The following is a 23,593-nucleotide window of genomic DNA, read 5'->3' as shown; positions in this document are numbered from 1 at the left end:
TGTTAGAGGGAGAGGGGGAGCACGTGCACTGTTTGTTAGAGGGAGAGGGGGAGCACGTGCACTGTTTGTTAGAGGGAGAGGGGGAGCACGTGCACTGCTTGTTAGTGGGAGAGGGGGAGCACGTGCACTGCTTGTTAGTGGGAGAGGGGGAGCACGTGCACTGCTTGTTAGAGGGAGAGGGGGAGCACGTGCACTGCTTGTTAGTGGGAGAGGGGAGCACGTGCACTGCTTGTTAGAGGGAGAGGGGGAGCACGTGCACTGCTTGTTAGAGGGAGAGGGGGAGCACGTGCACTGCTTGTTAGAGGGAGAGGGGGAGCACGTGCACTGTTTGTTAGAGGGAGAGGGGGAGCACGTGCACTGCTTGTTAGTGGGAGAGGGGAGCACGTGCACTGTTTGTTAGAGGGAGAGGGGAGCACGTGCACTGTTTGTTAGAGGGAGAGGGGGAGCACGTGCACTGTTTGTTAGAGGGAGAGGGGGAGCACGTGCACTGTTTGTTAGAGGGAGAGACTGGACAGATTCACTGTTAGAGGGAGAGACGGGACAGATTCACTGTTAGAGGAAGAGAAGGGACAGATTTACTGTTAGAGGAAGAGAAGGGACAGATTCACTGTTAGAGGAAGAGAAGGGACAGATTCACTGTTAGAGGAAGAGAAGGGACAGATTTACTGTTAAAGGGAGAGAAGGGACAGATTCACTGTTAGAGGAAGAGAAGGGACAGATTCACTGTTAGAGGAAGAGAAGGGACAGATTCACTGTTATAGGGAGGGAGAATTCATATAGTTTGTTAGTTGAGAATTCTATATGTTGAGTTACTATATGATAATTCATATAGTTGGAGGATAGACATACACTCTTAAGAGGAATTTGCTGGACATACACTGCTAGAAGGAAGACGGGACATTTATACTGATTTCGGGGCTTATGCATCCGTGTTTAGCTGAAAGTGCTTGCAGTGACTGAGTTGCAGCTCTTGGGCCCCACTTCATAGCCAGTACTCGTCTGCTGTAATGAATGATTACCAAGATGGATTATATAATGTTGTGTTTGAGTCCTATAAGGTGTTTGCCTTCATCATGTCGTCTCGCTGTGCTCCACTGACACTGAAACAGGCTCCTTGTGTTATCTCAGTGTTATCAGTGTAATAAGCGTCCCCGTGAGTCTCCAGGACCTGGTCTCATGGATTAACATTCATTTGTATTTGTAGCCCGCATGAATTCTAAGTATCTTGTGTGTCGCAATCATGACCCCATTGCTTATTCTTTTATCCAGCATTGTGTGTGTTCTACTATTGTGTATTATGTAGTGTATTAGTATTAATACTAGTGTGTATTCTGTTACCTAGCAGTACATAGGTACCAGGGAGTTAGTCAGCTGTCACGGGCTGCTTTCTGGGGGTGGAGGCCTGGTCGAGGACCGGGCCGCGGGGACACTAAAAGCCCCGACATCAACTCTAGATAACCTCAAGATATACTAAATGAACTTACGTAAAAGAACTCGTTTATATGGGCTTGTAGCGTTGAGCGTTTAAGTCCTCTCGTAGTGCCATTTAGTTCCTGAAGGCTGTCCTAATGTTAGCCAATTTAGAAAATGCTGAGCACATTCTATTAATGTGTCTTGTTGGGGGGAGTTTCTGCGTTGTGTGTATATATCTTGACTCACTTGCACTGACCAGTTTTTCCCTTTCATTGTGTGATGAGCGATGCCTCACGATGCCTCACGATGGAGGCATCGTGAGGCATCCTTACCCCCGTTCCCATGGTCGGTGTGTACTCACCTATTTGTGCTTGCGGGGGTTGAGCTTTGGCTCTTTGGTCCCGCCTCTCAACCGTCAATCAACAGGTGTACAGGTTCCTGAACCTACTGGGCTCTATCATATCTACATTTGAAACTGTGTATGGAGTCAGCCTCCACCACATCACTGCCTAATGCATTCCATCCGTTAACTACTCTGACACTGAAAAAGTTCCTTCTAACGTCTCTGTGGCTCATGTGGGTACTCAGTTTCCACCTGTGTCCCCTTGTGTGTGTGTGTGTGAATGTTTGTATACACATGGTAGTTTATGCTTGTGCGTGTTTGTGTATCAGTGCTCTAGGGTGAAATATTGGTCCACAAAAACATCGCCACTCAGAGCTGGAAATTGAAATTGAAATAAGTTTATTGAGGTAAAATACACACAAAGGGATGAGGTAGCTCAAGCTATTCTCACCCCGTTCAGTACATCGTGTTATTACATACATATACACACATCACAAACAATAAACATATTACCAAACATTCTGAGAGATAAACATCTACATTCCCTACAGAGCTGGAGAACGTACAAAGATCTTTACTGCTACAATCCACTCAATAACGCATCTAAATTATTGGGATTACTAATTTTGTACAATCTGTATTCCATAGAACGCAGGAGGAAGAGATACATAATAATTTGTACTCGGAATATATTAGAGAGACTTGTTTCAAAGCTACACAAAAAAATAACACCACACGGGACCAGGAGGTATGGCAGGAAGTGCAAAATAGTCCCGTTGAAAAGTAGAGGTGCAACAGGTACGCTGAGAGAGAATTCTACCAACATCAAGACCCCAAGACTTCAACATTCTCCCTTTAAACATAAGGGAGCATAACTGGCCAATCTGACGGTGTTTACAAGAGAACTTGATAAACACATCCAGAGGATATCTGATCAACCAGGCATCGATTGATAAGTCAGGTTGCGATCAGCTGCGTCTAACAGCCTGGTTGACCAGACCAACCAAGAGGCATGACTGTCCCGGGGACGTTGATACTGGGAACCAGCGCAGGGGTAACCACAAGGTTAGGCATGCGGTTTTCCTCCTCCCTATTCATTATCCCAGCCTCTCCGGCCGTCCCTCGGCCACAACGTTATTGCTCTGAGAGCACCCTGTGACCCTCCCCAGCACCCACATCACCTGAGGGACGGGGTAGTGACTCCATGACAACTCTGGAGTGCTGTAACGTTTACAAGCATCGTCAATGAAAGGCAGTTAAGGCCAGCTTGCACAATAGTGGTCTCGCCTCTACGTGCCTGGATGCTCGCTGCTCGCTACCTCCATTACTCACTCACTCTCTCTCTCTCTCTCTCTCTCTCTCTCTCTCTCTCTCTCTCTCTCTCTCTCTCTCTCTCTCTCTCTCTCTCTCTCTCTCTCTCTCTCTCTCTCTCTCTTTTTCTGTTTTTGTCTGTTGGGGCGACGTTTTCTATATCTTGATTATTGTCTGAGGTTTACATGTCTGCTTGAGTTTTGTAAACTGTGATTTATTTGTCTCCACAGTTTACTGAGCTTTCCAGGTTGTTTTCTTCCCCTCACGTTCTTCATGCTTGCTTGTTCTAAGTATTAGTTTTCAGTTGCTTAATTATTCTCTGTATGGTTTACACTTTAAAAAATATCACGTAAAACAAAAATTTAGAGGACAAAAGAATTGAAACCATCATTGGTGGGACTTCCAAAAATACCTTCTTCCAGATTTTTTTTTCATTTTCTCCGAAGCTAGTGAGGATCCATAAGGTCTTTCTTCTCTGAGTACTCTTTATTTTCTTCTCCGAGGCTATGGGTCCCTACACTTCCACCAGAGGTGGTACCCCTTCTAGGTTTTTAAAAATATATATATATATCGTGTATGTTTATCTCCTTGATTTCATGCACATTGAATTTGTTTAGTAATTGTGTTGCGTTGTGTGGTGGTGTGTTTGCTTACTCCTGGACCTTCTGTGTGGCCCAGGGTGGCCTTTGGCTTGTGTACTGATGGTGGGGTTATGACGCTCCTCGCGACACTCTCCTTTACGGGCTATTCATGCCCGTGCCACCTTTTGGGTGGCTTGATCTTTATCAGTCATCAATCAGTTCTCTTCATGGCTCGCAAACGGCCATCTCCTCTCCATGGTTTCTTCCCCCTTGAAAATGATCGATTGAAGGTGTTCGTTCGCGTAGAAAATGGAGGATGAAAGCGTTCGTTCCTGGGAAGTGATTGTATAGAAGCGTTCGTTTATTTGGAAATTTGGAAAGAAATTCCTGGATGGGTTTTTCTTATTCAGTGATTGGTGTACCTCCTAGAACACCGAGTGAGCGCAAATCCTAAACCTTCGCCGTATGATTAAAATATATATTAGTTCTCCTTCAAACTGTGTTATCGTCATCCTAATTTTATTGTGTTAATTGTGCTAATATCTGTCTCGTCGTTCTAATTGTAAGATACACTTTATTCTTCTAAATAGTTATAAGCTAAATGTAAGTTATATTGAGAGTACTGTTCACCTGTTATTCCAACATTAATTATTATAAAACGTTTTACAAGTTGCTTCAGATAATGTTTATCATTCTGTTGTAACACGTACAACAATGAGACCTTTTTTTGTACTGTCTCTGACGGGGGAGCCGGTCGGCCGAGCAGACAGCGCACTGGGCTTGTGATCCTGGGTTCGATCCCAGGCGCCGGCGAGAAACAATGGGCAGAGTTTCTTTCACCCTATGCCCCTGTTACCTAGCAGTAAAATAGGTACCTGGGTGTTAGTCAGTTGTCACGGGCTGCTTCCTGGGGGTGGAGGCCTGGTCGAGGACCGGGCCGCGGGGACACTAAAAGCCCCGAAATCATCTGAAGATAACCTCAAGATAACCACAACTACCACCATTACCACAATTCGCCGCTGAATAACGTCAGGTTGAAGGTTGAAACCTTTCAGCCAAAACTATCGTAACTGCCGGCTGTATGCACCACACTAAGATATCCCTGTGTTATGCGGGTTCAGGCATGACTTTCTCATACTCCCTCATGCATGCCTTCCTCATACTCCCTCATGCATGTCTTCCTCATACTCCCTCATGCATGCCTTCCTCATACTCACTCATGCATGCCTTTCTCATACTCCCTCATGCATGTCTTTCTCATACTCCCTCATGCATGCCTTCCTCATACTCACTCATGCATGCCTTTCTCATACTCCCTCATGCATGTCTTTCTCATACTCCCTCATGCATGCCTTCCTCATACTCCCTCATGCATGTCTTTCTCATACTCCCTCATGCATGCCTTCCTCATACTCACTCATGCATGCCTTTCTCATACTCCCTCATGCATGTCTTTCTCATACTCCCTCATGCATGCCTTCCTCATACTCCCTCATGCATGTCTTCCTCATACTCCCTCATGCATGACTTTCTCATACTCCCTCATGCATGTCTTCCTCATACTCCCTCATGCATGTCTTCCTCATACTCCCTCATGCATGCCTTCCTCATACTCACTCATGCATGCCTTTCTCATACTCCCTCATGCATGTCTTCCTCATACTCCCTCATGCATGCCTTCCTCATACTCACTCATGCATGACTTTCTCATACTCCCTCATGCATGTCTTTCTCATACTCCCTCATGCATGTCTTTCTCATACTCCCTCATGCATGCCTTTCTCATACTCCCTCATGCATGTCTTCCTCATACTCACTCATGCATGCCTTCCTCATACTCCCTCATGCATGCCTTCCTCATACTCCCTCATGCATGACTTTCTCATACTCCCTCATGCATGCCTTTCTCATACTCCCTCATGCATGTCTTCCTCATACTCACTCATGCATGCCTTCCTCATACTCCCTCATGCATGCCTTCCTCATACTCCCTCATGCATGACTTTCTCATACTCCTTCATGCATGCATGCCTCATACTCACTCATGCATGACTTTCTCATACTCCCTCATGCATGCCTTCCTCATACTCCCTCATGCATGACTTTCTCATACTCCCTCATGCATGCATGCCTCATACTCACTCATGCATGCCTTCCTCATACTCCCTCATGCATGCCTTCCTCATACTCCCTCATACATGCCTTCCTCATACTCCCTCATGCATGCCTTCCTCATACTCCCTCATACATGCCTTCCTCATACTCCCTCATGCATGCCTTCCTCATACTCCCTCATACATGCCTTCCTCATACTCCCTCATGCATGTCTTTCTCATACTCCCTCATGCATGCCTTCCTCATACTCCCTCATGCATGCCTTCCTCATACTCCCTCATGCATGCCTTCCTCATACTCATTCATGTCTTACGAATTTAATTGGACAAAAGCATCGATTTGTCATCATTTTAAATGTTGTATATTCCATTAAAATATACTTAACATTTATAAATTTATAATTACATTGCATTAAATAAATTCAGAATAGGAATATAGCTGCAAAGGCTATATGGTATATACGGGCAGCTGTCAGTATACTCTGGATACAAAGTGAGTATATGGAGGAAGCGTTAATGTATACACATATATGTTGCTTTTATCCTGATCTTTGTCAATTATTGATATACTTAATGTATGTTCTGAAGCGTTAAGCGTAGAGTAGATTGTGGGCTAAATTATCATAGTCCAGCCTAACCTAACCTATCTTACACTAATCTAACTTTACCTGACTTGGCTTAAGTTTATCTTACCTGACTTAACCTAACTTTCCTTATCGTGCCTAACATAAACAAATCCAATCTGACCAAAGCTAACCCAACCTAACCTCACCTCAACGCCTAACATATTTTAATGTAGTCTAACCTAAATATAGCAGGCTGCCAATCAATGATATTTGATTTTCTAGGTTTTTGATTTAATTCTAAAAATAATAGACTATAAACAAATATATGATTAATTCTATTATAACATCTCGAGAAATATTTAATATTTTTGTTCCTTCATTATTAACAATATTGTGGAGACATTATTTACAAAATTTAACACTTAGTTATTCTTGGCTTTCCTTCTAATCAAAAATTTTCTCTAAATATTTTCTTAGTACCATTTCATAAGAACTTGAGAATAAACAAAACTACAAAAGGCCTATTGGTCCATACAAACCAGCCCATGTTTATACACACGCAAACCCTCATATCTACAACACTGTTTCCAAACCAGTATTTACCCAGGTTTTTCCTGAATCTATACTTATCCAATGTATAGCCATTGTTTAATGTTGTATTTTGTGCTGCTGTAGGATAACGCGAATGACGACATATATGTGCATCTTGCATCAGGCTGCTACAGGCTCGGGATATACTAAAACAGTTATCTTGAGTAAACATTAAATTAAAGTAACCTTGTTAGCTCACATGTTAATATATCAGGGATGGCCTTGTAATCTTAATGTTTGTGCCCAAGGACAAGAAAGCCTCCAGACAGTTTCTTCAAGTTGTTTATGTTTCTATTTTTATTTGTCCCGTTTTGTAAGTATTGCATGAGTACGCACACACGCACACACACACACACACACACACACACACACACACACACACACACACACACACACACACACACACACACACACACACACACACACACAATACTGCCTTTAGCAATTTTTTGTAAGGAATTATTTACATCCTTGTATACCACATATGCCAGGCCAACCGTGGAATATGCGACTCCACCATGGAGTCCATACCTAGTCAAACACAAGAAGAAGTTGGAGAAGGTTCAAAGGGATGCCACTAAAATAGTCCCAGAACTACGAGGTATGAGCTACGAGGAAAGGCTGAGTGAATTGTACTTCACGTCGCTGGGAGACAAAAGAGTTACAGGAAGACATAATTACCTCGTATAAAATTCTCAGGGGAACTGACAGGGTAGATAAAGATAAAATAATTTGGGGGCAATGACGTGACTTGAACCAGCGTTCTTGTGATTCCCAGACACATGCCTGAACCCACTAGGCTACAGTAGGACAAGAACCTATGTATAATGGTTCAGGGTAATACTGAGTAGTTTTGTTCCTCGTTTTGTACAAAGATTCTTTGCCTACTGTGTTAATTTTTCTTGGAATCTTATATGTCGTTTCCATGTCTCCATTGTCCCTTCTTTGTTGAGGTGGTGGAAAGTCTTTCCTCGTTTTCATCAACTCTGAAACCTTAGCTAACTATATACAACCCTGCCCGAAACGCTTTGCGTAATAGTGGCTTTAGGCATTGTATGTACTAGCTCTATCTATAAATCTATCAATTTTTTTAAAAATCTCTTGTATGTATGTACCTTACCTGAATAAACATTTATTTATTCATTTATTTACAAGTTTGCTTATTGTAGGCAGGCTTGTACATGACTAAATCGCTGCCTGTTAGGTGAGTGTGTGGAGCAGGATTAGTAACTTCGTAACTGGTTCACCACAGATGTAAACTTATCTGTATAGAGACTTATGGGCCACTGCTTGAACCACTTGATATAAAAGACTGTTGACATGTATACTGAATTGTGTAAGTACGTTCACAAGATTGTTACTTCCTTGGCTAAATGAAGTTTAGGGTTAGTTCCTGAGCCCATTATGTGCCCTATTTAACTTTTTCCGCTACCGACTATGGGATGGGTATGGGGTCCACTAATGCCCAAGGTATGGGTATGGGGTCCACTACCGCCCAAGGTATGGGTATAGGGTCTACTACCACCCAAGGGATGGGTATGGTGTACATAATAAATTAATCAACTCAGTAACGAACCCTGTTACATATCTCTAGAGTTTTCCTATCATGTCTTATCTCTCTTCTTTTATAACGTAGTTAGGTTAGGCTTGTACACACGACCCTCTGAACTCCAAGACACGCATCGTAGCAACTTTAATTTTCGAACATCCTTCTATGATGTTTGATTTGGGGCTCATTGGCTGCATATTGTAGGACTGGTCTTACGTAGGCGATGTACAGTGTTCTGAGTTACTCATTGTTACGGTTCCTGGGAGATTGCTCTGATATTTGCCAGTTTAGAATATAACGCTGATGTTATCCTATTTATATAGATCTCTCGAGTGAAACCGATGTTGTGTCTACTCTAAGGTGGCTTTTCTTTGGTTTTACGAGTTATTGCGCACCGTCATCTTCATCTGTCTCACATCACGTTGTCACCTAACCTAATCACCTAATTACCTAATTACCTAATCACCTTTATTATGTACACCTAATCACCTCTTTACACAAGTTTGTATTAAAGTTCGGTGCGGTGTGTGTTTGTGTATTTATTATTTGTATTTATTTATATTCGCAGAATCGAGCTATCCTGAACCTCGCCTTTCTAACCATCTATATTTCCTCTTATATATCTACTACATATATTTCTTTCTTAACACACACACACACAGCCCCAGGAAGCAGTCCGTAGCAGCTGTCTAACTTCCAGGTGCCTATTTACTGCTTGGTGAACAGGTGCATCAGGGTGCAAGAAACTGCCCATTTGTTTCCGCCTCGGCTAGGAATCAAACCCAGGCCCTTAGCAGTACTGTCCACCCAGCCGGGTGTGTGTGTGTGTGTGTGTGTGTGTGTGTGTGTGTGTGTGTGTGTGTGTGTGTGTGTGTGTGTGTGTGTGTGTGTGTGTGTGTGTGTGTGTTTATGTGTGTGGTGTGTGTTTATGTGTGTGGCGTGTGTTTGTGTGTCTCAATCGACTTGAGAATGGTCCAAGACGGACCGAAACGTCGTCGTCCCTTCACCTTCTAGTGTGTAGTCTGGTCAGCTTACTATAGCCACGTTATTGTGACTCATCGCCTGCATTTGTGTGTGTGTGTGTGTGTGTGTGTGTGTGTGTGTGTGTGTGTGTGTGTGTGTGTGTGTGTGTGTGTGTGTGTGTGTGTGTGTGTGTGTGTGTGTGTGTGTGTGTGTGTGGTGTAGTGTTGTCATCCTGTTCCCCACTACTTTGCTTGTATTTCATCACCTTGGCGCGTTTTCTCTCCATATGTTAGGTACATTTAACACAGTGTCCTCGCCAAGTGGAGGAGAAGGGGGGGAGGGGAGATTAACGAGAACTAAATTATCGGAAACTTGGCCTTGGATTTGAAGGTCTTGGGATCGAACCTGAGCCAAGGAAGTGTCTTTGGCAGAGTGTGTGTGTGTCTACTCAGCCTGAGAATGTCTTCCTCGGTCCCTATATACATTATTTCACTGTTTGTGTTTGGGGACAATTGCCACAGGGTACTGTTGTGCGCCCCTTCTGTGGGGATAATATTGCTGTGAGTGCTGCTCCTGATGAGGCCGCTGATGGCTATTAATGTTTTTTAAACAACTGCCATTGTGGCTGTCCATATGCAGGCGATGAGTCACAATAACGTGGCTAAAGTATGATCAGACCACACACTAGAATGTGAAGGGACGACGACGTTTTGGTCCGTCCTGGACCATTCTGGACGACCGAAACGTCGTCGTCCCTTCACATCCTAGTGTTTGGTCTGGTCATCATTGTGGCTGTGTTGTTAGCTGTAATTTGTTGAGCACGAGTCATTGTTGGTGTGTTGCTGTTAACGTTAATGACCTTCGTTACTCCCCTCCTCTATTACCTAATGGAATATGTAGGGTATGGATGGATCAAAAAATATAAATATGGTCAAAAATGCCATTTTTTTGCCCTTTATGCTTCTACCGTGTTGAGAATAAAGACTGAACAACATCATTTAAATAGTTGGTTTCTGAAGACACCTTGAGTGTCACCCTCCTATATTATTAGTGTCCAGGAAGGGAAGGGAGTTGTATGTTGCTACTTCAAGGTTTTCTATCAATCAACATGCTACAGAAAACATACAGGTCGAAATAGCTTTGCGTGATTATTAAGACATCAACGCGTAGAGTGCCTGTCAGTGCTAGGATATCTCTAACCCTGTCCATGGAGGACAGAAGAAAATGTATATATGCTGTTTAGCATTGTAAATGTGTGGCCACGTCTGTGGTAGAAAATAATAATAATAATAATAAAAGTGCTAGGATAATACTGGAATATTTATGGTCGAAGGTGTTGGTTACAATTACTGATGTATATCTAAGACATAGGACATATATGTGTCATAGGACATAGGACATATATGTGTCATAGGCCATAGGACATATACAACGCAGAATTAGGGACGTAAGACTGACGAACAAGAAGGTAGCACATCTGTGTGTAGTTTCACTGTACAGGAAGGCGGAATATACTATATAAAAGCGCAGCTCACGAACAAATCACGTGTGCTGGCTACTGTCCTGAGGGCGAGACACGGTGTGTATTTAAATAAGCAGCTGACAGCTAAATGTGGCACTTTGCCATCTCCCAGAAATTACCCACAACCAAAGCTTACGAACACTTATACACAACTTGAAACATTTAATAACGTGTTGGAATTAGGAAATTATCCTTTAACTCCTGTTATGACGTTTTAATTGGTATATGTGCAGCTGTTCTGTCGATTTACTACTCCGTAAAAAATACATCTGTTTCCCCTACCCAGAAATGTCGGGAAAAACCAAGCCGGCTAATGTGTCGACGCCGATGGATAGACAACTTCTACATTGCTGTGACTTAATTTGTACTAATACGTCGTATATTTTGTATGAATTGGTCGTTAAGAAATGCGAGACATGGTGATAGAGCGCAGGTTGATGTGTCACAGGAAGGTGACCACCAGGTATAGACGAACACTGACACGCGCTGTTAAAACCGGGATGCTATCCTGGGTATCTGTCTATCCTGGTCTATCCTGGCCATCCTGGGTAAGTGCATAAAAAACACGATGGGTTGCTATGTCATGAATATGAGTTACACATGTATTTTTATAGTATCTGTAAATAATACACGTATCACAGCGACAGTCGTGAATATGTATAATGAATACGAGTGAGCCGTGAGAGGAGACTGGCCGCTACACACCCACTAGTCCCGCCTGCTGACCTGACTGGACATTTGGGCGGGAAATCTGGCTCTCGCTGCCCGTCCTCGCCTCCATCATTACAGCGTCTGGCACTCTATTTATGGATTTATATACAAGAAGGTACATTAGGGTTGTGAGAGTACATAACTCTGCTGTTATTACATTCTTGTAAAGCCACTAACACGCATAGTTTCTGGCTCCTTAATCTAACAGATAAGGTAAGATTATTTATTAATAGGCACATTGTAGCAGAATTTGACTTCAACAAATAAACTACAATATAAATTGACGGAAATGATTACACTGGCGAAGTTGCTTGTCTTCAGTACTAATGTTGAGGGAGTGGGTAGTATAGTGTGAGTTTGAAGCTCAAGGTAGGAAACTATGAGGGTGAAATTAGGCTATTTTTGGTTTTACTTTAGAATGAGACATAGGTTGATTTTGTTCGTTAATTCATTGGGGAGCGAGTTCCATAGACTGGGTCCTGGTATTTGCATGGAGTATTTGCACAGTTACTTTGACTGGGGACATCAAAGATATAATTATTTCTGGTTTAGTGCGGTAACTGTAATTTGTATTCGCTGTAAACACGATATTAATAGTTAATATAAGAGACTCAGAGTCATTATAAACATGTATGTTAGAAAATCTCATAATTGAAGGTTTAGGTTAAGGGTAATCCGTGAGGATTTGGTGTGTTAAGTAGAGCTGTAACACAGGATGCTGACGTTAATGAGATGCTCTGTTATCTCCTCATAAGTGACGGCATGACGCCAGTGTCAAGGGCATCGTCTTCATTGGTTTAGATTATTGTATACTTATCAGTTTCTAGAGCAGAAAGGTTAGTCCAAAGGTGTGTATATCTGAGCGTGTGCGCAGTACCGGCAGACTACTTCAGTGTAACTAATATTGTGCGAGTCAGTGTTATTGTCCCTTCTTCTCTTCTTCCCTCCCTCCCTATCTCTCTCTCTCTCTCTCTCTCTCTCTCTCTCTCTCTCTCTCTCTCTCTCTCTCTCTCTCTCTCTCTCTCTCTCTCTCTCTCTCTCTCTCTCTCTCTCTCCCTCTGCACTTCGCTCTCTTTCCTCCCCCTCTCAACCCCCCCCTCCTACTCCTCCCAATGGGCTTCTTTCTGTTCCAGAGCGCTATATGTGCCTCTAACCTTTTCCACTGCCGCCCATGGGACGAGTCAGGAGTGCCTAATAAATGAACAAAATCAATAAAAAAATCCCCCCATTTTCCTCCCCCTCCCTCTCCGCCTCCCCCATAGGCGGGGGAGGAAATCTCTTTCTCTCCCTCACACACACACACACACACACACACACACACACACACACACACACACACACACACACACACACACACACACACACACACACACACACACACACAGGAAGCAGCCCGTAGCAGCTGTTTTACTCCCAGGTACCTATTTACTGCTAGGTAACAGGGGCATCAGGGTGAAAGAAACCTCCAATTTGTTTCTGCCATCGCCGAGGATCGAACCCGGACCCTAGGATTACGAGTTCCGAGCGCTATCCACTCAGCCACAGGCCCCCATGTGTGTGTGTGTGTGTGTGTGTGTGTGTGTGTGTGTGTGTGTGAGAGAGAGAAATTGAAAGCGATAACTTCCGCGTCACAATACAAAAAATATGGCAATGAGAGAATGAGTGAACTTGTGCATTACTGTCATTAATTCATTATATCTGGCTGTTATAAAACGTGAGCAAGAATCCAGCTGGGTGATAATGGAGTGGGAGACAACGATGACAACGACCCTTGCAAACTTGATATAAATATCTAATCCCTTGCAACGTTTGCATTAAGGTTTATTGTAGACGGTCAGGCACGGACTTAAGAACACGCATTATAGAACATAAGATGTCTATCAGATACGGCCATCCTGCCAAACACACACCAAAACTACGACGTTGGTACAACGTTCGAACAAGTTTTAACACTTCCTAACCAGTTATAACAACCAATATAGCAAGTTGTAACAACGTTCTAATACGTCATAAACACGTTAAGCCAAGATGTAACAACTTTATTACAAGTTGTAACAAGCGGAAAATAGAGACAGTTTCGGTTTGTGTTTCCAGGGATATTATAGTTCATATTTACACGAGCCTCTAAGTCATACCAACCATCATAGTCTGGCAAGATTCTGCGATAATACCCCTTGAAACACATCTCTTGTATCAGACCAAAGAGCCAAAGCTCAACCCCCGCAAGCACAATTAGGCGAGTACAGGTTTGGAAACACTACGCTAAAATGAAGCAATTCTGAAAGTATTCAGAGAAAGATGACTATGTTAATCACCGGGACTTGTTTTTTTTCCTGGTAACTCAAACCATCTCAACTCTGTGTTACTTGTCTGATGCAAACCCATGAACTTTCTCCAGCTTCGTCCTGTAAATGACGTTGTACACGTCAGAGCTGTACTGACGTGGGGCCAGATTCATGAAAGCACTTACGCAAGCACTTACGAACGTGTACATCTTTCCTCAATCTTTGACGGCTTTCGTTACATTTATTAAACAGTTTACAAGCATGAAAACTTCCCATTCGACTGTTGTTATTGTTATAAACAGCCTCCTGGTGCTTCGGAGCTCATTAACGGTTTAATAATTGGAAACAAAGCCGCCAAAGATTGAGAAAAGATGTACAGGTTCGTAAGTGTTTGCGTAAGTGCTTTCGTGAATCTGACCCGTGGTTTGAAGGCTTCAACCCTCCGGCTCCCAGCACTCATTACGTTGCACTTACTGGAACTGAACTCTATTAACACTCGCCAAGCCATAGTGGTATGTTACCACTAGTACCAGCGTTGAGATATACACCACCACTAGTACCAGAGGTATACCATCACTAATACTTAAGCTGAGAGGTATACCACCACTAGTACCAGAGCTGAGAAGTATACAACTAATACCAGAGCTGAGAGGTATGAGTGTGCCTCAAGTCTCTTGGAAGACGCCTGGTATCGTAATCTCTGCCTCAGCATCCTATCACGTAATTCTTGTATTCTTCTTGTGCCCTTGAGGGCACGTGGTAATGTAGCACGTTTCGTATCTTGACTATTTGTCCTCTCATTCTGTTATTGTTCTTTTACACGTGTGTCAGGTTCTTCCTAGTGATGGTCTGGTGGTGTATGGAGAATTTAATGAGTGTTCTGAGCACAGGAACCTGTACTCGGGGAGAAAATATGCTCACGGGAGTGGATTGAGAATGACTACTACATTATTACTATTATCTACTCTCTGTTAATGGTTAGGTTTCATTATGTTAATACGGTATATTCTTAACGATAATGTGGAATATGGAAACTCCAAAACTATTTCAGTATACCTAAGAATTTCGTTTACAGAAAAAAAATCTTCAAAGAAAACGTTTTAGCATATACTTTTATACTTTAAACCAGCGATTTAACAATAAAGTTATAACTTGAGAATAATATTTGTTTACGACAAAGGTTCACTTGCCTGTTTACATGTAGACTATTACTAGAACCGTAATATACATTTATCCTACACAAATATCTAGATAACTATTTAGTGATTTGAGGGGGGGGGGGTTAATGGATTTGCTCCGAGGATGGAGTCGTGACATCACACACAATCATACACAATTTATTACAAATACGACAAATACAAATATTTATTCAGGTAAAGTACATACATACAAGGTGAAATACAAAAGTTGATGGATTCATAGATAGAGCTAGTACATACAACGCCTAAAGCCACTATTACGCACAGCGGTATTGTTTTTTAAGTGGCTTCGTGTGAAGAACGGAAACTTAGCGGGTGAGTCTGTGCATGACCACCAGATCATGCCCAGCTAGACAAGAAAACTGTGTTTGCTGATCGTAAGTCCTAAGTCAGTACACCGGGGTGTTCTTAAAATACCTCGTGTCAATTGCCAATTCTTGAGATATTTTAAGTCAGAGAAAATTTATTATTGCAAGAAATGGCCGGTGTTGCGATGGCAACTAAGCCAAAACTTCTCAGGGCAAGAAGACGTGTGCAGGGAAATTGAAATTGAAATAAGTTTATTGAGGTAAAATACACACAAAGGGATGAGGCAGCTTAAGCTATTCTCACCCCGTTCAGTACATTTTTTTTTTTTAGATATATACAAGAGTTACATTCTTGTACACTATTATCTACTACGCCACTAGTACGCGTAGCGTTTCGGGCAGGTCCCTGGAATACGATCTCCGCCGCCGCGAAGAATCGTTTTTACAACCAAGTACCCATTTTAACTCTGTTGAGTTAAACAGAGGCTACAGTTTTGTAGCCTTCTGTAGAATTTGTGCCCAGTAAATCCTCCCCGGCCAGGATACGAACCCGTGACAAAGCGCTCGCGGAACGCCAGGCGAGTGTCTTACCACTACACCGCGGAGACTGTCGGAGTACATCGTGTTAATACATACATAGACACACATCACAAACAATAAACGTATTACCGAACATTCTGAGAGATAAACATATACATTTCCTCCTTTACACAAGTAGTATGGAGCGGCGCGGCGTGCCCATCCCTCCTCTATGTGTGCAGGGAAGTTTAGTGGAGTTATACCTGTATGTTGTGGCGCTCAAAGGAGGCGAACCCTTCTGACGACAATTTGAATTAGGGAATATAGTTGACAGTTAGGATGGGAAGCTTATACCATTATAGTAAAGTGATGCAAGATTCAAAACAATACGAAGATACCTTCTCAAACTATCACAGAGAAACCGACAAGCAAAATTAATAACACAAAATATACTTGATGAAACCAGACAGTATCTCCTTATTGAAGCTAATAATAATTCTTATATTTATAAGGTTCGTGGTCTTACCTAGAGTTGTTAGACATAATCCGGATGATTGATGATTGATGAAGATTAAGCCACCCAAAAGGTGGCACGGGCATGAATAGCCCGTAAGTGGTGGCCCTATTGAGCCATCATCAGTATCAATAAATGATACTGGAGATCTGTGGAGGTGCGACTGCACCCTGCGTGACGGGAGATGTCTCCCGTCTACACATAATCCGGGACAGGGCTACATATATCTAATGAGACGCTATGCTACACAGCCAGACTCATCAACACACGTGACTGGTCTGTTTATATTTTACCAACTCCACAAGACACATGCCCCACACTATGCTTCTCTGTCACTCTCTTCCTCGGTAACAACTGAACAAGCGGTGTCACACGTGACAATTTCGAAGCTAATATCGCCCAAAAATACGTCAATTTATAGAATCCGTTCAAGCTCCATGTCGGCAACGTAAACATGCCCTAAACTTGAACTTTTCAAACATCTAATTGTCAATGAATTCGAAAAATACCTCACACTGCTAAAGATAACTGGGCAGAAAGAGAGCAGTTGTAGCTTTGAACGAGCAAACTAACACCAGTCACGAGTAAATAATAATAATAATAATAATAATAATAATAATAATAATAATAACTAGATATTTGTGGATGACAGCATCTGGTTAGAGATGTCCCCGATCATCATGGCAGAATATCTCGCAATATAAAGACTGGTCAACCACGATATGTTTTCCCAATATATATGACTCAATTCACATATATTGGGAATATAAAAGTCAAGTCATTCAAGATTCAGTTATGGTTATTCTATTGTCACCTCTCACATTTTTCGTTCTCTATGGTTATGGAGAGTAGAGTGACAGTACATACGCCCGTCCTCGACTCAAGTCCATTACATCCAGCGGTCGCCCCCACAGACGCATTCATAAATTTTAACTTGCTGTTCATTCAAAACGGGAATTTTCTCAAGTATAAATTAATATTATAATATATTAGCATATTGTGTATATATAGGTATACGATAGGTTAGGTTAGGTGTTTAGGTTCTGTTGGCGATTATTTGTATTTGTAGTACGTGGGTGAAGCATTTATAGCGATGTGGTTCGAACAAAACTTGTCAGTGAAGCACTTGTTCCGGAAGTGTTCGAACGAAATCAGTTGTGAGTCGTGTGTAAACCGCTTTTCATTCATAAACAGGGGGTTTGGCGGGTGGATGGAATCACTTTTGGATCTTTGTTTGGAGGACGGGCTGTACACAAAGCCCGGGCATGGGGGGAATTGTGTGAAACCCCGATTGGGCTTCGGAGAAGGTTCGGGATCCTAGTGAGGGCCTTTGCCCTCTAGGTTGCAATTATTTTAACCATGTCGTGGCACAGTTGACTAAGGCGCATCTGGGAACATCCCGTGCGTAGGTTCGAACACTCATCGCGGCCCTTGTGGATTTGTTCATTAGTGACAGTTTGGATCTTTGCAATGACGTATAAATGGCGACGCTAGTACCCACGTCAGCCGCGCGGGGGCGCGCAACTGTAAGTGGTGAATTGAATGATTGTGTATTATGAACCGTGGTGATGGCTGGCTGTTGACCTCGGGGTGACTGAACCTAACCTCCATTTCACTTATGGTCTAATTTGTAAACTATATTAATATCTTTGAGTAACTCAGTATTATAAGTGTATGTGTTAAGGTGCGCGATTTATATGTAGTTCTGCATTCATACGTTCGGTATACATATACATTGTGTACATAACACACAGAGATCACATTAACGTGTTGCATCAAATGAACAAATCCACAAGGGCCATGATGAGGATTCGAACCTGCGTCAGGTTAGATTAAGGGCGAAGAGGGAGAACGGCCTATTGACATAGCTCAGGTGCAGGGGGGAGTTGTGTAAAACCCTGGTTTGTGCCTCGGAGAGGCTACAGGATCCAGTAAGTTCAGTATAACTTCCGTTTCAACTCTTTTACCCTGTCGTAGCTCAGTCGATTAAGGCAGTGTCTGGGATGCTCCCGGACGCAGGTTCGAATCCTCGTCACGGCCCTTGTGGATTTGTTCATTGTGTACAAACTTCACCTATGGTTCGTATAGCTGACACCACCAGTCACTGGTCATTGATCTTAATTAGTGGTCAGAATCTTGAATATTGAATTCTGCGTTATTAATTTTGGATTTTTTATATTGCAAGACGAAGTGTGGCAGCCAAGTAACTCGAGTGTTATATATACACACTGACACATTTTGTCCTCCATATTGCTTACATTTGTCAACACTTTTTGTTAAACTTGTATGGTGAAAAAAATATTAAACTTATCATCATTATCTTCTGCATTACTTTGTGGTCAATTTATACCAAGAATGTAAATTGTGAACAAATGAGGTCAACTGGTTCTCTGCCTGACCAGTATTTGTGACTATGGTATTACTAGACATGGACAAATCCACAAGGGCTGTGACGAGGATTCGAACCTGCGTCCGAGAGCATCCCAGAGGCTGTCTTAATCGACTGAGGCAGCGTCTGGGATGCTCTCTGACGCAGGTTCGAATTCTCGCCACGGCCCTTATGGATTTGTTCATATGATGCATCACGCAATTGTGATTTCTGTGTGTGACCAGACATGGATGTATATACTCAGAAGTGTACTCCGCCACTGTGTATATTCACTGAAAGTTTACTTTAGTCTAGAAATATGTTTAGAAATAAGGTATACTTACTGGGATGGCGAGTAAGTTGTTATAGTGACTAACGAAAAGCCTCATGTTCAACACCAAACAAAACCAGAGTTATGTGTGGTCGTGACCACATCTTTAGTTATTTCCTTCATTCTCCTCCCCTCTAAAAAAAAATAATAGTACAAAACGCATTGTTTGTTTCCAACAGTCGTGTTTTGTACGTTCGACCAATAGTAGTTGATATAAGTACTGTACTTATTAAATGACAGATGGCAAAACCTGGTGGTAAAATTTTAAGCACTTATAATAAGGTGTCTCTTCCCGTGATCTCACATTGGTCGTGTGGTCATCATGCCCACTAACACGCACTCCTACATACACTCCTACATATAATCATGCATTTGGGGCCAAATCTATTTTTACGTAAGTTGGTAAGTTAACACCGCGCCAGCTATGCTTTCAGTAAACAGTGCTAGTGCCAGGGGAGGCCTCGTGATTTAAAATAACAAGTTTGGTCGTAAACCCCCCCCCCCCACCTCGTTTCCTCATAGGTATAATTCTACTGTTGCTTTAAGCCGTCACGGTAACATCACGGGCTCAAAAACATCATGAAGTCACGTATTTGCAGACACAGGAATCATTGTTTGTTGATCGACTGGCTTGTTACCAACCCAGAAGTCCACTACCGGCTCACCATAGCCCGTGCTACAGGGAAATTTTAGTTCAAGTGACTGAATCTGAAACAACAACATCAACCAATCCAGCTATTGTAGCATCGTGGTTACCGAGATACTTCACAGCCTCCGCCTCTATGCTCATCTTCTCCAACTTTTTACTAACTTCAAAAACGGTCCAACGGTCAATAGGGAAATAGAACTATAATTGATTATTTAATTTTGTGTTAAAAACTGCAAGCATTTGACTACGAAATATTACGGACGATTTTCCTTATATCGAACCGTTGTGAACGAACAAAAATATGATTTCGTACTTATTTGCATACCTACGTTTTCCTACATGAAATTTCTCATTTGCTGTCGTTTAGAGATGGTGTTCGTGATAAACACATAAAATAATGAAACTAGCTCACCGCAAATGTAAGTTGCTTAGCTTAGAGACTGTGTGAGTGATCGTACTTGAACTCAATGCTGATACATTAAACTGTAACTTGCCTTGCTAAACGAATTTTGGGGTTCAGTCCCTGAGCTTATTACTGTATTTACCTCTTAGCATTTTCCAGTACCGCCCACAATATGGGTATGGGGTGCATAACTAATGTACCTAACTTAAAAACTTTCGTCTTGTGCAACATTTATTGTGTTTTTTTGTAATTAACAAGCTTAGTTATACACAGCACAGAATGCCTGTTGATTGACGGTTGAGAGGCGGGACCAAAGAGCCAGAGCTCAACCCCCGCAAGCACAACTAGGTGAGAACAGCAATATGCTGCTACACTATTCCGTAAGAAAGATCAGTGTAGATCAAAACTACAGAGTATGATAAATTACATAACATTAGACCAATGGACCCTCTTGAAATTCTCCCATGGACCCCCCCCCCCCCTGTTGGGAACTACTGCGCTTTAGCTTCACGGATGAGTTAAGGAAGCTGTACATCTGTTCCTGGGAGACTGAATCCTCCAGTCTTTGCTTTACACCACCTGCGAGGGTGTGATGCCAAGAAGTCTGGTCCAACTTCTGCCTTATACTATAATTTTTTCTCTTTATTAAATAATATACAATATAAAAATCATATATACATCAATTTACAAGGAAAATACTACATTATATTTAGATTATATAATTCTATAGTAAATAAAATAGTATAGAATTTCTATAGTAAATATAGTAAACCAATGTTTCATATCATCACAAAGCATGAGCCTTAAACCCCAAATGTTATACGTGATCCTACCTTGCAAGAACTTCAATATTTTGTCTACTATACTAGGCTAGTTTAATGTGATGCAAAGTGGCTGTCAGTATTGTGCTAGGCTACGTTTCTTTAAATCTACTACTACCCAACCTCACCCTTTAGGCAACCAGCCAATACACTACTGCTGCAGAGTACATTCCCCGAGTAAATACCAAACCCCCGCCACTTAAGGAAAAGAGCCAATTCTTTGGTTTACAACCACTCAAGGCCAAGCCCGAGTCATAGCTTAGGTCTATAGCCTGGACTAAGCCAATCCCATTACACTGTTTAACATAAAATTAATGAGTGACTCGCTCAGCATTTGTTTAATGTCACTCCATCTCTCTCCACCCGCTCTACTGCCACGATTGGTGGTGATTTCACCTTGACAGAGTACCTACTCATAGGTATTCTATCTATATTCATTTAAATAAATGAATTTTGGTGCATTTCTCTCTCCTACATCAGGAAGGTATTGGGCTATATATATAGTATTTCAACTTGAACTGAACTAATCACATTTTGACGTATCAATCCCCTAAGGCCAAAAACTGACGTACAGAAAATCATAGCGACTCGCAAAATTGACGTGATGTCCCGTTTTCTATTCGCCAGTCCTCGCTTAGGTTAGGTTCGGGCAATCTATTACTTAACCATCAGTTACTTAACCATCAGTCAAGTAACGAGAACGCTCGAGAGGGTAGACTACTTAACTTATTAATCTACCTCGATATGGTTCTAAATTATAATGGCCACATATACTTATATATTGCATCAATTATAGCGAGAAACAGACGAAATAAACACCTATGGAAGTGTTTCATGAGTGTCCTTGGTCCTTTTACCTCATCAAACTTTTAAAAGTGACATTACCAATGCTCAAAAACAGCTTAATTCCAAAATTATTTTATATTACTTGACTTTAGTTACGCCTAAGCAAACCCACTGCTACATTACCAAAAGTCTTAGCAACCTTGCTAAGCCTATATATATACTATCTTACCAAGTCCCATACCAGCAATACTAAGTACCATAACAGCCTTGCCAAGTTCCATAACAGCCTTACCAAGTTCCATAACAGCCTTACCAAGTTCCACTGCAACCTTACCAAGTTCCATTGCAGCCTTACCAAGTTCCTTTGCAGCCTTACCAAGTCTCATAGCCTTACCAAGTTCCTTTGCAGCCTTACCAGGTTCCATAGCAGCCTTACCAAGTGTCATAGTAAAACAGTCTATAAACATGTTAAAAAAAATGAGTTCACGTGTGCCCAGTATGACTTGGAGTGACATATTGCTTTTCTCCTGTACAGATGCGGTGCCGGCGCGCTGGATCATGGCGGTGCTGGGGTGTGTAGGCTTCATGATTGTCTACGGCCTCAAAGTTAACCTCAGTGTCGCCATCATCGCTATGGTGAGTGTATTGTGCTTACGGGTGTAATTACCTAAGTGTAGTTACAGGATGAGAGCTACGCTCGTGGTGTCCCGTCTTCCCAGCACTCTTTGTCATATAACGCTTTGAAACTACTGACGGCTCAAATATGTGTATGTGGGGGTGGGTGGGTTTGGATGTTGTGGAGAAAAAAATATGTATACATCCTCTTCTGCTTCTGAGTCAGTTCCAGCATTGCATAAATCAATTTCCTTCGAGTATAAGTAATTTGGAAAATAATAATATTCAGCTTCATAATTTAATAAAATGGGAATCGAGAACTTTGACAAACCACACAATAGTTGAATACGAAAATATAAATAAATGTTCTTGAGACTTGTGAGTAGCGAACATAAAATGATAATTGTAATTGTAGTTATAATTGACAATAAAGTTATATGCAGTTGATGAAATAAGGATACAATAATTATTGTAACAAAATTTGTAGTGACCACAGGAAATGTTATTGCTCCTTTCTACCTCCTACCTTCCCTCCCTTTCCCCCTATAAATATTTTAATATATCCGCACCCCTCGAACACCCACCCCAATCACCACACCACCTATCCATCTGCAGGTACTGTAGTCCATCCCACACACACACACACACTCATAGGCCTACCACAGCTTAAACCCCAACTACCACACCACCACCACCAACCACACGCTCATACCTGCCCACATCTTGCTCGAACCTAAGTACACAAAACCACAACCAAATATCCAACCACCCGTATCCCTCCCGCACATTCCCACACTACCCGTCCTCATACGCCTAAACCTCTCAACCCCCACAATGCCCGCATGCTTCACCCACCTCCACCAACCACACTCATTATCCCTCCGGCTCCTGTATGTCTGCATTTTGAAATATTTGTAGAGAGGGGGAGAGGACACTTCTGGGTTTAAGAATATTAAATTGTTTTGGGGTATAACTTTCATAAGGCCCGGTGATCCCACTTGATCAGCTACAATCAAAACATATTATTATTAACTTTTAGTATTACTATATTGTGCAGGTGAACCACACAGCTGTGGCGGGGATGAGCGCCCACCACGACGACCTGGAGGTCCACGGCGTCCACCACGAGCC

At 42.2% G+C, this 23,593-nt stretch overlaps 1 protein-coding gene across 4 annotated transcripts in view; it reads left to right on the top strand.

Moving 5' to 3' along the window:
• The window catches only part of LOC123747330 (putative inorganic phosphate cotransporter), an 82,225-nt gene that overhangs the window by 25,017 nt on the left and 33,615 nt on the right, over positions 1-23,593 (top strand). For all 4 annotated transcript variants that reach the window (XM_045729454.2, XM_045729455.2, XM_045729457.2 and 1 more), the window contains 2 exons: positions 22,383-22,483; positions 23,520-23,593. The exon at positions 23,520-23,593 is cut by the window's right edge and continues 103 nt beyond it. In XM_045729454.2, the coding sequence (XP_045585410.2) occupies positions 22,383-22,483; positions 23,520-23,593 (175 nt within the window). The remainder of the gene's footprint in view (positions 1-22,382; positions 22,484-23,519) is intronic.

This window comes from Procambarus clarkii, chromosome 94 (assembly GCF_040958095.1).
Source record: "Procambarus clarkii isolate CNS0578487 chromosome 94, FALCON_Pclarkii_2.0, whole genome shotgun sequence".
Lineage (NCBI taxonomy): Eukaryota > Metazoa > Arthropoda > Malacostraca > Decapoda > Cambaridae > Procambarus > Procambarus clarkii.
The sequence above is the reverse complement of the archived record's forward strand: the minus strand, read 5'-3'. Positions and strand labels throughout refer to the sequence as shown.